Source organism: Diuraphis noxia, unplaced genomic scaffold (genome assembly GCF_037042655.1).
Source record: "Diuraphis noxia isolate RWA-SAM2 unplaced genomic scaffold, SU_Dnox_SAM2 contig0005, whole genome shotgun sequence".
Lineage (NCBI taxonomy): Eukaryota > Metazoa > Arthropoda > Insecta > Hemiptera > Aphididae > Diuraphis > Diuraphis noxia.
In genome coordinates, this window is record NW_028301715.1 from 49,769,343 (window position 1) to 49,786,435 (window position 17,093).

At 28.8% G+C, this 17,093-nt stretch overlaps 1 protein-coding gene across 5 annotated transcripts; it reads right to left on the reverse strand.

Moving 5' to 3' along the window:
* Positions 1-2,078: 2,078 nt before the first annotated feature.
* On the reverse strand, positions 2,079-14,368 carry LOC107163875 (S-adenosylmethionine synthase-like). Of its 5 annotated transcripts, none has more exons than XM_015511481.2 (10): positions 14,208-14,368; positions 13,805-14,044; positions 13,211-13,288; positions 12,318-12,440; positions 9,805-9,917; positions 8,306-8,449; positions 7,854-8,072; positions 7,605-7,787; positions 7,403-7,536; positions 2,079-3,038 (listed from the first exon to the last, which is right to left on the reverse strand). In XM_015511481.2, exons 2-10 carry the CDS (start codon positions 13,935-13,937, stop codon positions 2,936-2,938), a joined length of 1,230 nt encoding a protein of 409 aa, XP_015366967.2. In that variant the 5' UTR covers positions 13,938-14,044; positions 14,208-14,368; the 3' UTR covers positions 2,079-2,935. The 5 variants fall into 5 exon arrangements, with proteins under 5 accessions (XP_015366967.2, XP_015366968.1, XP_015366969.2 ...); XM_015511482.2 differs by lacking the exon at positions 9,805-9,917 and adding an exon at positions 11,105-11,217; XM_015511483.2 differs by having other exon boundaries at positions 14,181-14,338.
* Between the last annotated feature and the right edge of the window lie 2,725 nt (positions 14,369-17,093).

Below are 17,093 nucleotides of genomic sequence, written 5' to 3' on the forward strand. Positions count from 1 at the left end.
GTTTTTTTTTGTGTGTCTGTCACCACGTTTTGGGGCAGTAAAAGTGCTTCGATTTTCAACTTCAGTACCTCGTTCAATCACAAAGTGAATCTAGTTGATACTTTGGGGGTCAAAAGTAAAAAATTCTCAATATTTTCTAAATAATCGAAATAAACAAAATAAAAATTAAGGGAAAAACGGGAAATTTTACCCACACAATCAGTTTTCGACAAAATCGATTTTGGTTTTTGATGTAACTTTAAAAAAAATTACCATAGATACATGAAATTTTCACCGAATGTTTATAAAGTATATTCTATCCACCATGACATTTTCAAAAAATTTTCGACTAAGTTGAACTGTTTATAGGCATATGCAATTTTCGATAATTATTAGTTTTTTTAATACTAATATCGCTAAAAATTTATTTGTTGGGTAGAAAAGCTTAAAAATTTAATATATGGCTCCTAACATTATTGTTACAATAGCAATTGAAAAGTAAAATAAATTCGTGGTCACAATTTTTTATAAGCATTCAAAGTTTGAATTTTGACAACATACGTAAAAATCACGAAAATTCGCAAATTATTTAATGCTAGAAATTCATAAAAATCTTCCTTTTATATCTAAGATTTGAAAACTTTTAATAATCTATAATATATCCTAGACAGATAAACCGTCTCTGATCAGAATCGTTGTTCGTATACAATGATATAATGTCATCGGATTCAAATTTAATTTCATCGATTACAGTAACCCAATTGTAATCTACTGTTCTACTGTACATCAGGTGGTATCCGCCTTTTTAATACGAGTATATAACATTTATAATCATAAACAGTCCTAGCTAACTCGTAAGTCTGAAAAATTGGAAGGAAATTATTGATTTTGCACAGATACTTTGATAGACATAATAAGCATTTAGGCACAATATCATGCACAAGCCTGTGTTAAAGGGATAAAGTGGAGAATTCGCTCCCAGGTGCCACAGCTTAGTAAAATCAAGGGGCACCTCGAACTAGAGAAATCTCTGTTGGAGAATACTCAACAGTGCCCCTGGGCTCCAAAAATCTAAACACGATCCTGATTATGGGCATTTGCCAGCTTTGTGCTAAACATAGAACATGTTTGTAGATTCTAAGTAATAGGTTAGTTAAATGATACTTAAATACGTAGTCACGTAGACTAAGCATAACAAAAGCAAAAAGTAATTTTTGTACATATTTTGAACCCCTTTACAAATTTCCTGTGTAGGGTGCCAACGCTACTGTATATGAATGCATTTGTTATTAGATTATATGATTTCAATGTCCGGTGTAGACAATCAAATTACAAATGCATTTTGTATATTATAATTAACACATTTCAAATTTCAGGAAACCATCATATGTCCTAATATGTACATGAATTATCTACACAGGAGTGTAGCTATTACACGCAAGGCGAATTATTTTATTTTTAATATTATTTAATCAAAAAAGAATATTACTTATAATACCAAATGCTTGGAACCTCGTGCATTTGCACATTTCTTAGCAATCTTAAGAGACTGCATATTCAAAATGTGATTTGACATAATAAATTCATTTTGTGATATATACAATAAAAACACATATATGTTACATATCATAGCAGATTTTCCTAATTTATGAGATTTTACATATTTAAATATTTATACATATTATTATATTAATACAGATTATGTTCAAAATTTATTATAAAACACCAGCAAACAAATTTCCAATACTATACCGAGTAGTAATTGTAAATTGGTTATAGTCATAATATATTATCTATATTCCCTATGGTTATGGTTGACATAATTTTATTTAACATATATACACTAAAATAAACGTCAAAAACATTATTATTGGGATCTAATCTAATCTATGATTTTTTTTTTTTAACAAATGTGTTGAGCTAGGTTAGGGTGAGTTTAAAACTGTTCAAAAACAAAATCATTACAGTCATACATATTTAAACAGTTACTTGTTAAATTTATTTCACGTCAAAACGAGAAAATAACTAATTAAAAAGAAAGATATTAGGTACATATACCTACATTTATATGATTCGGGTATAGGAAGGAAAAAAATAGCTTGGAGGGCAGCAACACATTTTATTATGAGCCAATAATCAATATCATTGTAACAAACGAAAATAAGGCGGATAAAATACATGTATGACAAAAAAAAAAACTAATTAATTCACAAAATGTTGGTAAAACATTAAAATTGTATGTATAAAAAAAAACATAATTGTTTGAATAAAAATGGTTAAATTTAAATCAAGTGAACATAGAAGTATCACAAAATAATTCATGAACAATGAAGTCTGTATGCTTAATCTAAATTTATGTCTTACGATTGTGCTAAACTTTGATTTAAAAAAATAATAATATTAGATGCGGTCAATAATAAATCACTAAGAAAAAAAATAAATTAAAAAAGAAAAAATATATATCTTAATATTCATGTACACATACAAAATATATGTACACATATTTTCATGGAATATGATGAGATAATATAATAGTAATTAAATTGGTATTTAGCTTTTAATGATATACACTAACAAATAGTGATTGATCAAAATTAAAAAGCAACTATGTTCAAATATTGTTTAACAGACCAAAAAGGTAAATAATTATGTCTCTGGTATGTTTCGACTTCTTATTTACATGGTGTAACGGTGACTTATTAATTACAATAATAATTTTTTTTAATATTTCTTTTCTTGAAAATAAATCAATTTTTTCAAAAAAAAAAAAAAATAATTATAATTTTATAAAATAAGGGAAACCTATGCAAATACTAATATATTTAATAGTGTACCTTAACACTACAAACAGGTGGCAACATTTGATTTGTTTAATGTTAAAAAAAAAATCATAATAAAAAAATTCTACGCATTTGTTTTGAATCATACACAGTGTGTGCAAGAAGTCTGCCATTTATCACTCAACCAAAACCTTAGGTTTTTCCCAAGGAAATATGTCACGACCAAAATGTCCATATGTACTTGTCTTTTGGTAAATTGGGTTTCGTAGATTTAAATCCCTGGAAAATGAGAACAATATATTTAATCACATTACAATTTAAATACTATAAATGATTGAACCTATGAAAACATTTTTAATTAGATATACTGAGATAGAAAACTAATTGCGACTACAAAAAATAGTTTAGTACCAACGTATACAGGCATGTCAGCAAACTCTCGTTTTTTTTCCTATTACTGAGAAAGTGTGCTACAGACTTGGAATAAATGGTATTTACAGACCTAATACAGGGGGGTTGTTAAGAAATAATGTTTAACTCTCGTTTATTCTAAGTCTGAGATACATTTTTACTGATATGCCTGTTAATTGAAATAAAAAAAAAAAAAATGTCTGCAAAAAAAACAGTGACGAGTTTAAGTCTGTGTCTAAAATAATGTTTTACTGCACAAAATACGCAATACGAAATGTCTAATATGCAATTAGAATTTCTAAAATAACACTTAGTATTTTGATAGTATAACAACTTCAAACATATTAATTAATAATTTTTAAAATTGAACTCATTATACCAATTTAAATCATGTATCATATACCACAGCAGACGAACCCAAGGCCCGATAATTTGAAACACATAATATAAGCAAAAATTCTCTTAATAAAGATGCTTTATATGTACATGCGCAAAGAACAATATAACATAATTAATATATATATATATGAACCAATAGCTAAATATGCAATGATTCACAATGAGCATATCAAACATCTCCATCAGACTTGTTGCTGATGTGCTTAAAATTGTTTACGCAGATGAAATGACTTCATACATAATATATTATGGTCTAAGGTTTAAATCTTTAAATATTTCAAATTATATAAACTATAGACTTAAAATAATACCATGTACAACCCCACTTCTGAATAAGTTACATGATTAAACTATGGGTGCATTAGTGGCTAATTTAATCTATTTTAAATTATTTGTAATTTCTATAATATAAATTTACAGCTTGTAAAATTATGTATTCATAGTTATACATATAATTCATACACATTTTTTTATTAAAATGTAAATAATTAAATTAAAAACAACCAGAATAAAACAATACATATCAGTGCAAAACAGTCATCAAGAAAACACATATTGAGTCCAAAGTAATTATGAAATTGGGCACATACGAGGTGGGTTCAAACTTAAATCGTGAACAAAATATAAACAGATATAATATAAGATTGGTTAGATATAGTGATAATGGATTCTCTCAAATATAATTATTTATACAATATTATAAAAATATTAATGGAATGCATGCATATGTTTAATTGTATGAATGAGTAATTTTCCTAGCTACAAAATTCCTAGCAATAGGATACAAATTGTTCTAGGAGATCTAAATGTCAAAGTTGGGAAAGAAGAAATGTTAAGACAAGTGACAGGAGGACACAGTTTACACGATGAGACAAACGACAACGGAACTAAACTAATTGACTTTGCAATCAGGAAAGGTTTAGTAATAAGGAGTACAATGTTCCCACATAAAAATATACATAAGGGAACTAGGAGGTCACCTGATGGAAAATATACTAACCAAATAGACCATATCCTGGTCAATTCAAGATTTAAAAACTGTATCCAAGATGTCAGATCGATTAGAGGGGCAGACTCGGACTCAGATCACTATCTCATAAGAGGTAAAATGAAAATAAAGCTCAAAAAACGCCCTCATACACGTATGGAACAACTAACTAGGTATGACGTAGCAAAACTAGATGACCCAAATTGTATAAATACCTTCATTCAAGACATAAAATACGTCAAGAATTTATTAACTACGACTTTAAGAGCATGGTTACGGTAGATGAGAAGTGGAATAAAGCTAAGGATATATTAAACAAAATATCTGATGATGTAATAGGAAAACAAAAAAAAACAAAAAAACCATGGTTTAACGATATGTGTATGAAAGCCCTAAAACGGTAAAAAGAATGTAGAAAACAGTGGCTTAACGACATAGACAACGTGGAAAAAGAAAACAACTACATAATATGCAAAAAAGAAGTAAACAATATAATCAGATACGAAAAAAGAAGATATACCAAGAACATGCTAGAAGAAACAGAAGATTACCAAAAAATGAATAGGTCACGTCTGCTATTCCAAAATATCAATGCACTTAGAAAAGGATTCAAGAAACAGGAAAAGTTCCTTAAAAATTGTGATGGTATGTTAATTACAGACCCAAATGATATCTTAGATAAATGGAAAGACTACTTTGAGAACCTCCTTAATTGCGACGAACCCATAGACACATTTAATTGGACTGACGTAGAACCAAATGAAAGCGAATATCTTCCACCATCCAGAATTGAGATAGCAGAACAAATTAAGAGGTTAAAAAATCATAAGACTCCAGGTGAAGGTGGAATCCAGGCTGAGATTCTAAAAAATTTAGATGAAGAAGCCATATCCAACATACATAACCTAGTAGAATTAGTCTGGAAAGAAGAAAAAATCACGGAAGATTGGAGAACCGCTCTAGTATGTCCAATATACAAAAAAAAAACGATCCACTCGAGTGTAATAATTATAGGGGAATCGCTCTACTTAATACAACATACAAAGTCTTGTCGTATTGCATCCTTGATAGGATTAAACCAATCTCCGAAGGAATACTGGGAGACTACCAAGGAGGTTAGGTTAGGTTAGGTTAGATATTTCAGAAAATGTGGGAATTTGATAAGGAGGTATATACTTTGTTTGTAGACTTTGAGAAAGCATACGATTCCATACATAGACCTAACACTATTTAAGATATTAAAAGAGTTCAATATGCCAAAAAAGTTAATTAACCTGATTAAAGCGACAATGGAAAATTCTGAAATAAAAATAAAAATAGCGAACTCTACATCTAAACCGTTCAAAGTAACTTCTGGTTTAAGGCAAAGGAATGCATTATCTCCAATCCTTTTTAACCTAGTTCTGGAAAAGGTTGTCAGAGATATGAACATATCAGAAGGTGTAACTTTAGGAAAGTCAAAGATAGGCCTGCTAGCATATGCTGACGATATTGCCATCTTAGGAGACAATATCAAAATAGTAAAAATACATTGTAAAAAACTGATGGATGCGGCGAATAAAGTTGGTCTCAGAATAAATGATAAAAAGACAGAATATATGAAACTAAACAGAAAAGACAGGACGTATCGCCACGGGGAGAGTATGAATGTAGATGGACATATATTCCAAAGAGTTCCACAATTTAAATACTTAGGTGTCCTCTTAACTCAGGACAATGAGTTAAAAGTAGAGATTTCCAAAAGAATGCAACTGGCCAATAACTGATATTTTGGTGTGGGAACCCTGCTAAAATCGAGATCAATATCTTTGAACTTAAAAATAAAAATATACATGACATTAATACGTCCTGTCGTCCTATATGGGTCAGAAACATGGGCACCAAGAAAAATAGAGGAAATAAAACTAGACCTTGTTTCGACTCAAGAAACCAAGAGTGGAGAATTCGAACCAATGAAGAACTACAGAACTTGTTTCAGAGACCATGTATTTCAAACGAAATCAAAAAAAGAAGACTGTTGTGGGCAGGCTACGCCTGGAGGAAAAAAGACGCTATGATTAACACAGTAATCAGGGAAGAACCGAAAGGAAAGAGACCACTAGGTAGACCACGCCTAAGATGGGAAGATTGTGTGAGAAAAGATGTTAAAGAGGTTGATCCAGGAGCAAACTGGAGAGAAATAGCAGAAAAAAGAATAAATTGGAGGGAAATTTGTTTTGCGGGATGGTCTTAAAGGCCGGACCCCCCCCCCCCCCAAAAAAAAAAAAATAAAATAAAATAAAATTTCATAATAGACTCAGGTTTAAAATAATACATTAGTGACCAATACGACCTTTGGTAGCTGTTTAATCATATAAATCTATTTATTTTGTACAGCCGTAGAAATGAGGTCTAATTATTATTCTAGACTTCATGATAATATAAACAACATGACATTAATTTGTGTAGCTGTGTATGCCTACCTACAACTGCTTGATGTTCTGAATATGAATATAATCAAAAAGAATGGTTTCATGGTGTTTTAACTAAAAACATTATTATTATATCTTTTTCTAATGAAAATTATGACTATAAGTATATTCAATTTAGAACTTAAGTAGCTTAGTTTGGCAGTATTTATGTTCTAAGTAAACACATAAATAATATTTTTATGAAATAAAAGTGGTGTTGGGGGGGGGGGGAGATGATTGAGAGGCAAACCTCAACACAACTTATTGCCTGATATTTGTTATTAAGTATGCAGTAAAACAATATTGAGTAAATATTTTATCAATAACTTTTAAATTTATTTTCTAACACACACTAACACATTTTAATTACTTTAAATAATTTTCAATTTACTAACCTGACTATTCTTCCTGGTCTTAAATCAAAATTACTTTTAACAATTTTCAACAATTCTTTTTGAGTTTTAATAGATGTGCCATAGTGGAAAAGTGTAATTGATATTGGCTCTGCTACACCAATAGCATAAGATACCTAATTATAGAAAAATAATTTAATAACTCAGTATCAATTATAGTATGTAAAATGTTAGCAATACATACTTGCACAAGACAACGCTTGCAAAGGCCAGATTTAACTAATGATTTAGCAACCCAACGAGCAGCATATGCAGCAGATCTGTCAACTTTGGTGAAATCTTTGCCAGAGAATGCACCACCTCCGTGAGCTCCCCAACCACCATAAGTATCAACAATAATTTTTCGCCCCGTCAAGCCAGCATCACACTAAAAACAAATCATAATCAACTTAGTAGTTGTAGATGATCTTTAAAACTATATTATAAAATTTACTTGAGGACCACCCATCACAAATTGGCCACATGGATTGATGTGGAAAACAGTTCTGTCGTCAAGATATTGAGAAGGGATCACGGTCTTAACAACTTTAGACATAACTTCTTGCCGTAAGTCTTCTAGGGAAATCTTTTCAGAATGTTGCACGGATATTACAACGGTATGAACTCTTTGTGGAATGCAAGCACCACCAACCAAACAGTATTCACATGTTACCTAAAGACATCAATTTTTAATATTAATTAATTAGTATAATGTTAAAGGCACAAATTTAAACTAGAAAAATTCTTTTTCTTTAAATTCAAGCCTCAGCTCAAAAAGTAATAAATTATTATCATTATCATAATATAGTTATAAAATACTCAAAAGCTATAAAATAATAGGAATGCCATGATTTCAAGATTTTAAAAACTAAATTGATTTCAAACACGCATTATTTTATTATTCACCTGTGTTTTAGTGTCAGGGCGTGCCCACCAAAGTACTCCATTTCTTCGGAGTTCAGCAACTTTTTCATTAAGCTTGTGAGCAAGTACCACTGTTAAAGGCATACATTCTTCTGTTTCATCTGTAGCATAGCCAAACATGAGACCCTGCAATTCATGAACAATGTTATCAATTGATTTAGTAAAAGATTTTAATAAAAAGGCTAATGCAAATTTTTAAAATCATCAAAAAAAAAAAAACTATAGAACTCAACAGGCAACACCAAATTAGTGTTTGTTATTTAGTAAAAAAATTGTACTTTACTAAATTTTAAATATTTCACCCCAAAAAAATGTTTTAATTGAAATTGATTTATTCAATTAATATTAAAATGGTAAAAATTATGTTATATATAATAGCAATTAGATATAACAGTAAGTATATTATATTAATAATATTAATAATTTGTATTGTTGTGGATACTTAATAACAGCATTTAATACAACACAAAAAAATAAAACAACATGTTCCAAAGTAGATTCAATAGGATAGATTAAGCATTTCTCTACATAATTTATGTCTACTGATACTATAGATAACATAAAAACTTATATCATCTATGATATCACTTGAAATTTTGATAATAAATAGTTAGTTGAAAATAATGGAATACATAAAGAATCATTAGATTTTTATAGTCAAGGTGCTTTTGTATAATGGTACATAAAAATTAGTTCAATGCTTAACTAACCGAATGAAGAACACTGTTGTATGCTTTATAACTCAAACTTTTTATTTTCCTGTATTAAACATACATAATAAGGAATTAACAATCATGAACTATTTTATGTCATTGACTTATAATATTTGATTAAATGATAAAACATATAAGGAAAACTAAAATATTTAAATAATATAACTTAAAAAATTAGTTAATAATAGTTAGTATAGTAGTCTTAACATTATGTACTAAACAAAACATTATGAATTATACATAAAACCAAATTATGTTAGATATAAAACACAGCATTCTATCATGCATTTAAAATCAGTCCCATGCAATAAAGTTAAAACTCTGAACAATTACATAGCAGTAGAATATAAACATGTACATTTTAGTATTTTACCAAAACTGTGACATGTATTATTTTTAGTGCATAATTTTGTAATACATTTTATTTATTTTATTATTTTTTATTCTTGATAAAATCACTTTCCCACTAGTCTAACGAGTCAGCAAAAGTCTTGAATATCATCTAACACTCATCTAATTTTTAACCTAATGTCTAGACATAATTTATTGCACCATCATCTTCAACAAAAATATGGGCACTATGTATTTGTGCTTGCCTCAGAATTTATTTTAACATATAAAAATATTTAATGTCAATTGGTCATATTACTCAAATATATATACCTATTTTATAATGGCAAGCCAGAAAAGAAAACGCGACAATTTATTAATAAACTATTAATATTTTTATAAAACTCTTAAGTTTTATTCTGTTTTGAAAACACATACCTGATCACCAGCACCAACCTCCTCAGCAGTCCTGTTGATATGCACACCAGCAGCAATATTTGGAGATTGTTGATCAATAGCAAGCATCACTGAACATGTCTTGTAATCAAAACCTGGCAACCCGATAGCGGGACAAAACACAACACATAGCAACAATCAGCAACTTAATTGCAGTTTTATAATATCAAACAAAATATTGTTTATTTTATAATAGTACTAAATACACAAATTTAAAAAAAAAAATTTGTTTTACATCAATTAATTATTAGTCTAGCATAACTAAACAAGTGACATTATTCATAAATAATTAACTTTTCAATTCTTGCACTGATATTAATAGAAGGTAGCTACAGTATCCTAAACTCACTCAAATATTTCTGTTCAGAAATAGCAAATTTCTAATTAATCAAGAATAAACATTATATATGTCAATAGGTTTACAGTTATTTATTTATTTAAGCCTAAAACCACCCAAATACGCTTTAAACACACTTTCAAATTTTGCTGACACTATAATTAATTGTTTATAAAATATAACCACATGGTAAAAAATATGTTCATGTATAGAAAAATGAGATATGCTATTGTTTATTATACCTTCCACAAATTCATAGGTACAATACACTGTTAAATTTCCTTGATCAATAATTAAACTCAATCAACAATGATAATAGCATTAATAGCTAATGACAGTTTTTTTTTTCATGCAATATGCAGATTATGTTTATTTTTATTTGTATACGTACGCCTGGTTCTTATTTTTACATGCAAGAATTAGAACATTATTGTTATATACATATTAGTTATTAATAATTAATGCAACCCAATTGAATTTAAAACACTTTTCATTCATATCCACCAACATTAAAATACATTACTTTCATTTTCTTATTATTTTGGAACATACATTGAAAGTATTATTCATCAACTTGAATGAGAAACAATTTTTGAACAAAATAAAAACTAATATTAATATTAAAGCCTTTTAAAACGAGATTTAATAGAACTGAATTTGATTTAGTATCCATTATGTATATTATAACCAATTTTTAGATACATAAGCACTTAAAATACATTAAACAATAAATCATGAAAATCACTTACCTCACATGATATCAAAAAATGTAAAAAAAAAAGCAATGTGATGGAAACCTTTTAAATTCTCAAATATGAATTGTACACATTTTAATGATATGATAAAATCCCAAAAATACAAAAGCTGATCTCGTAAAATATGACAATCACAACACTTTTTGCCACTTATTTTACCCCCAAAACCAATATTTTGAAGATACCCTACCTGATCCCCAGCCCCAATTGCGTCTTCAATTTTGTTAACGTGTACACCATCCGCAATATTAGATGACTGTTCATCAACTGAGACGAGAACATTGCATGTCTTGTAGTCAAACCCTGTTGGTGGTATATGTATATTTATATGACTTAGGCTATAATCATGGGATTAGACCTAACTAAATTTTGTTTTATAATGTAAATAGGATATTTGTATTTGTGGTATAAGATAAGCAGCCACCTTACTTTAATTATCAACATGAACATGAAAAGCTCATAAACACATTTAAATTTTGAAATCAAACATGAAGCAAGTATACATAATGTATAGTAAGAGCAGGCAATATTAAAATAAATTCAGGAATGTCATGATGAAACTTAAGTATTATAAAACATTAACACTCCTAGATATTAATTACATTGTATTTTCTAAAAAATAAATCCAGATAAATATATATTTCCTATTAAAAAAAAAATGAATGTAACTACAATGTTACTTCAGGTAATATCTAATATATACATTAATTTCAAATAATATCAAATCTATAAGTAAACTTAGTAAAACTAAACAACCAAAATAACAATTTAAAAATAAAAATATAATTTAGTAAAATAAAATATACTATTTTGCCATCAAACAATTTAAACAGTGAAAAATTAATTTTGTTACTTAAAAACCTTTATTATTTACCAACAGATATTTAATATTAGGATGAAAGTTATGAAACACCCTTTACACTACACATATAATTTTTAAGTTAATGTAGCACTTTGAATGTTATCAATAAATAAATAATTGAATAAGATTTATGGATTTAAAATTCTATAGTCATTATTAAATACTATTTTTACTACAAGTTAAATTTACTCATAAATATTAATCATAAAATTTTAATTAACAACCTATTCAAATAATAAGAATATTTGCCGGGTTACTTATCTAAATTGAAATTTTAATACATTTATTATCATTTAATTGTAAAATTTTATTCAAGCTTGTTTATTAATCATACAATTTGTAATCCTGCCCTATTGACTTTGTAATTGATTAGTCACATTTAATGATAAAATATTACCATTAGTTTGGCACTTACCAGTCTCATTAAAAATATACTTGTTATAAATAAATTTGGTTGACTATAATTTTCAGAAAAAAATTATTCCCGGGTGGTTGTTACTAAAAATGTTTAGTATATTAGTATATTATATCAAGTAATTACCTTTTGACGAATCATCGTAGCCTATATGTTTAATTGTGTCTCGAACTACTTTTTGATAGTCAACATTGGCTTTGGATGTTATTTCTCCACACAGTAAAACCATTCCAGTTTTGGTAACAGTTTCTAAAAAAATTTTTTTTTAATTAAAAAATAAATAAATAAAATTATAATGAATTACATAGGATAAAAATACTTTAAAATATACTTTATATAGCTAGTTATACATAAAACTATCATTTATTTCTTAGCTAATTAGTTTTTCACTTTATATAAAAGGTTAAATTAAGTATAAATAAATACAATTGCCAGGGTAGTATCCAGGCACTAAGCCAGGATGGGTAATTTGGGTGTTCTCTCTCCTTATATACCCATATATAATATATAGGCCATATATCCAAAATAATATATTAGATAATGGGTGAATATTCTCCCGTCAACTAATATTTAAACAATAAATTTAAACACCTTCCTTTATGAAGTCCTATTAATATCAATAATAATACCAAACATTTGGTACATGCTCTGATAAAAAAACTCCCACAACGCACTTAAATTATTATTAATCTATAGATTAATATGAAATTGTATTTTGAAAGAACAATTATTTAGGTTAGATTTTGGTAGACAAAATAAAATCATAAACCTCCAATTTTCAGTATTTACATTTAACAAAAATGTTTAATTTAAGGATATATTTTTTTTGTGGAATTTAAATTTTTAAATTTTATAGGTTATGGTATAACTTTAAATAGTCCATATCAAATATAACCTTAAAAAACTTACGGAACTGATAAAAAGTCGTAGGTCTATTATATTTTAATGTAAATATTGATACAAAACATTAATGCGGTAAAAACGTGATAAAAAGTTAAAATAATAATAATAAAACTCACCACAAGCTACTTTGGCGTCAGGATCTTGTTCCAGATGTGCATCTAAAATAGCATCACTGATCTGATCGCACATTTTGTCTAGAAGAAAAAAATCATAGTACATATATATTGACATTAATTTTTTATTCGGCAATAGTCTTTCGGAATAGGGAATTAACGATCCTATAGAAAACCAACATCTAACGATATTTAATTCATACGGTGTAATTTCAGCGTTCAACCGTTGCCTCTTATCACCGGGGGTTTATTCTAGGAAATATAAATAATCGATGCAGATTGCTGACCGATTATCGATGGCTAACATACATGAAATAAGTACTGAAAATAAACAGAGAATGGCAAACGGATGTGAGAAACAGTATTATACAGCGAACGGGAAAAAATTCAAATTGGCTTTCGGAAACGACGCAATACCGTCGAGCGATTGACGATGATAGTATGCCTCAGACGTAAAAAACACGTGTTCGGCGAATGTATGTAAAATCATTTATATGAAGAAAAAATACTGCTAATAACCGCATTTACACAGCCGAACGAGCAGGAGAGTGTATACAATTAATGATCATAGGTTTCTTAACATAACAATCGTCTTACCGGGGTGTCCTTCTCCGACGGATTCGGAAGTGAACAAGAACATTTCACCGTCCGGGCTCTCTGGCGGAAGTCCGCCGTTTCCGTGTCCGTTGGCGAATCCATTAGTGTGCGCGTATTTCTTATCTTCGGGCATGACGACTTTGAATGAGGTGGTGTGTGTTGCTGTAGTACTGCGTAACTTGTGCTGTCGGACGTTTGCTCTGACTGTTGTGGCGTTTTCCGTTACGAAGCGTTCGACGTCTGCTGGAACGCAAAGAAAATCGGAACGTTAATCGTTAAAATCGACGGAGCGTTGTCCACTATTGAACACCATGATAAAATGATTAATATTAAAATAATAACGGAAACAACTACTATAATAATAATAAATAATAACTGTTAATAAGAGTGAATAACTACGGACGGCAACGATTTGTGTTGATAGCGGTTCTGCTGCTTAATATGTTGCTGCTATTGCTAAGACAGTAAGACGGCACGGCCCCGAAAGTTTCGATCGGCTTGTACGGCTGCCAAGTGCGGAAAGAACGATTCGTCCAGAGATGGCCGATACGGAACGGCACAAAACGCGCCGGAACAGTGTTGCCAACAGGGGCGCGATACCGTGCCGATTACCGGGCGAACGAAACGCCTATCGCCCCCCACCAAACCATTTGTAACATTACCTGATTACCATTACCGCAAGAAGACCGCCGCGTGACCAACGGAAGCGGCGGCGGCGCACACGTGCAGACAGCGGCAACCGATTGGCGATTACACAAAATTGAAAATAACAATAAACACAATGCGTTCGTTTCATACTTAGTTTTATACACTTTTATTGTGAATATTTATATAGTATATTTAATATTATATATATCTTTATAACTTTATGTATATAGATCATTATCTTATAACGTCACAATGCATGGATTTCTACTATTCCATTGTAGTCCCGGGGATAAGGCTCGACTGCGGCCGGATGCGTATTATTTTTACCCGCGCACGCGTCTGTACGTTTCCAGGTTTATTTTTGTGTATATTTTCACGACAGCGCAGCCGCCGCCGCTATTATTATAATGACAAACAATAATAAACACACGTAAATCGTTTTATCTTCGATTGTCGTACGACCTGCATAGGTATTATATTACCAGGTTTAATATTAGAAATATATTAGTATAGAAAAATATATCGTACGCAGACGTAATACCGAATGTCTTTATCACTTCATCAGACATATTTTTATCACTGCTCCGACAGGTGGTCGCCAATTGATAAAATATAGACGACACGCGAGAGTACGATTCATACGAAAACTTGCACAGGACAAGTTTAAATTAATTTAAGTTTTCAGGACTACGTGCCACAACAATTAATACAACTTCGATTATCTTTTGAAATCATGAAAAAAAAAATATGGAAAATGAGGGGCGAATATTTATAGTTTAGGCACATGCGTAAATTCGATTTTTACTGAATGGTTAATTAACAGTCAAATAACCTAGTTTTTCTCAAAATTGATTTAAAAATGACCAGTCTAAAATAGATTGACCCAACCTAATCACATTTTTGAAATTTCTCGTTTTTATGGTTTTATATATGTAAATATTAATATTCAAATTAAAATTAAAATAATACTAACATTACTTTTCTAGATAAAATAATTTCGTGTACAGATACATTTCAATAGATAGACAGGCATAATATTATATGACCCTATAAATTGATATTTGATAAAAAGTAATAACACTATTAACACTTGGTATACATTGAGGTGTACATATATAACGTATTATAACTTATTTTAATAAAATACGGTATACGATATAAAACAATTTTTTAATTCATTTAACATAATATAATATGTACTTATTTATAGTTATAATTTAAGACTTTTATGTTATATACCATAATTATGTATAGTAGTTAATATAGCTCATGAATCTATATCTATAGTTTCTATGCTCTCTCTCCTGTTTAATGAAAAAAATATATTCATAAATAATACTAGATGTTATTCGTTCAGGATGTAAAAAGATGATATATAGTCTTATTTCATGGAAGCTATTTAAAATAATGCGATTAATGAATATACGTAGGACCGAATTTTTTAATGCAGGTATAATAATAGGTATATATTTTCAAATCAAAACCATAGAGTAGTATATAATTTATATAACTTTAGTTTTTTATTAGAAAACAATTAAATTATAATATATAAGTAGGTATCTATATATAGCTATTATATAGTTACTTACTATACATAAGATTTATAAATTTAAAAAACAATCATCCAACAATTTAATTATTTTAATGGTCTATTAAAATGTGCTTATAATAAGAATACTATATAGTTATTTTTTGTTACCAAATAAATCAGAATAAATACAAATTATCATCAAATATAGCGGCCATGAGCCGGCGGGTAACGGGACCTCTTTCACCTATTATCTTATATAATTATTTAAATTAAATAAAACACGTGGATTTGAGCATTACGGCAATATCCTTATACATTTCTATACAACATTTTTATATAATATAAAACACTTGATCTAAAATCGACATGGGTCATCATATCTTCGTGGGTTGTTGACCCGGAAACCCTTCTCATTTCGATACGTCTGCACGGTCAATCTGGCTACTTAATAATACCCATGTACTTTAAAGGAATATATTATATAGTACTTAATATTTGGCTTAATTATTATATCTTTCAATAAAAATATTAAGAATTTTATAAAAATACAGGATGTATCTAATATTAATATGGATCAACTGCAATATAGAAAACTAAAGAAGACAGTTTTTAATGGGAAATTTTTACAACAATTAAAAAAAATTTTAGTTGATACGCATTTATTTATTAAATACAAACAACTAAATCAACTAAATTTTTATGAATGGTAACAACTATTTTTTCAATGGCTTCCAAAAAATGAAATAAAATGTTTAAAATATATATTAACGGTTTTAGTTTATAAAAATATACTAAATTGTATTAAATGATTATTTAGGTTCTTTTATAATTATTTATAAACTAAAACTAAAGGTATAAGTAGTTAGCTACGAATTTACAAAACTCAATGACGTTCATCTCTCTCATATTGATATTTTTTTCCCCTAATTAATGTATTGTTTATATTATATATATACGAAGACTATTTTTTTTCCTATGGTATCGAGGACCGGAGAAGGAACTATGTTGCCAATACTTCTCCTAATACGAAGACTACCTATAGTAAGCTTTATTTTTATACTTAATCCCCTCCATTTGACCATTTCGTCATAACTATAAACTTATTAGAGA

Bases quoted from the DNA above. Each gene is read 5' to 3' on its own strand.
- LOC107163875 (XM_015511481.2), bottom strand. From the start codon at position 13,937: ATGCCCGAAGATAAGAAATACGCGCACACTAATGGATTCGCCAACGGA. The intron at 12,441-13,210 runs GTGAGTTTTATT...AAATTTTTTTAG, and splicing joins TGACGCCAAAGTAGCTTGTG to AAACTGTTACCAAAACTGGA. The intron at 8,073-8,305 runs GTGAATAATAAA...TGATGTCTTTAG, and splicing joins GCCCTGACACTAAAACACAG to GTAACATGTGAATACTGTTT.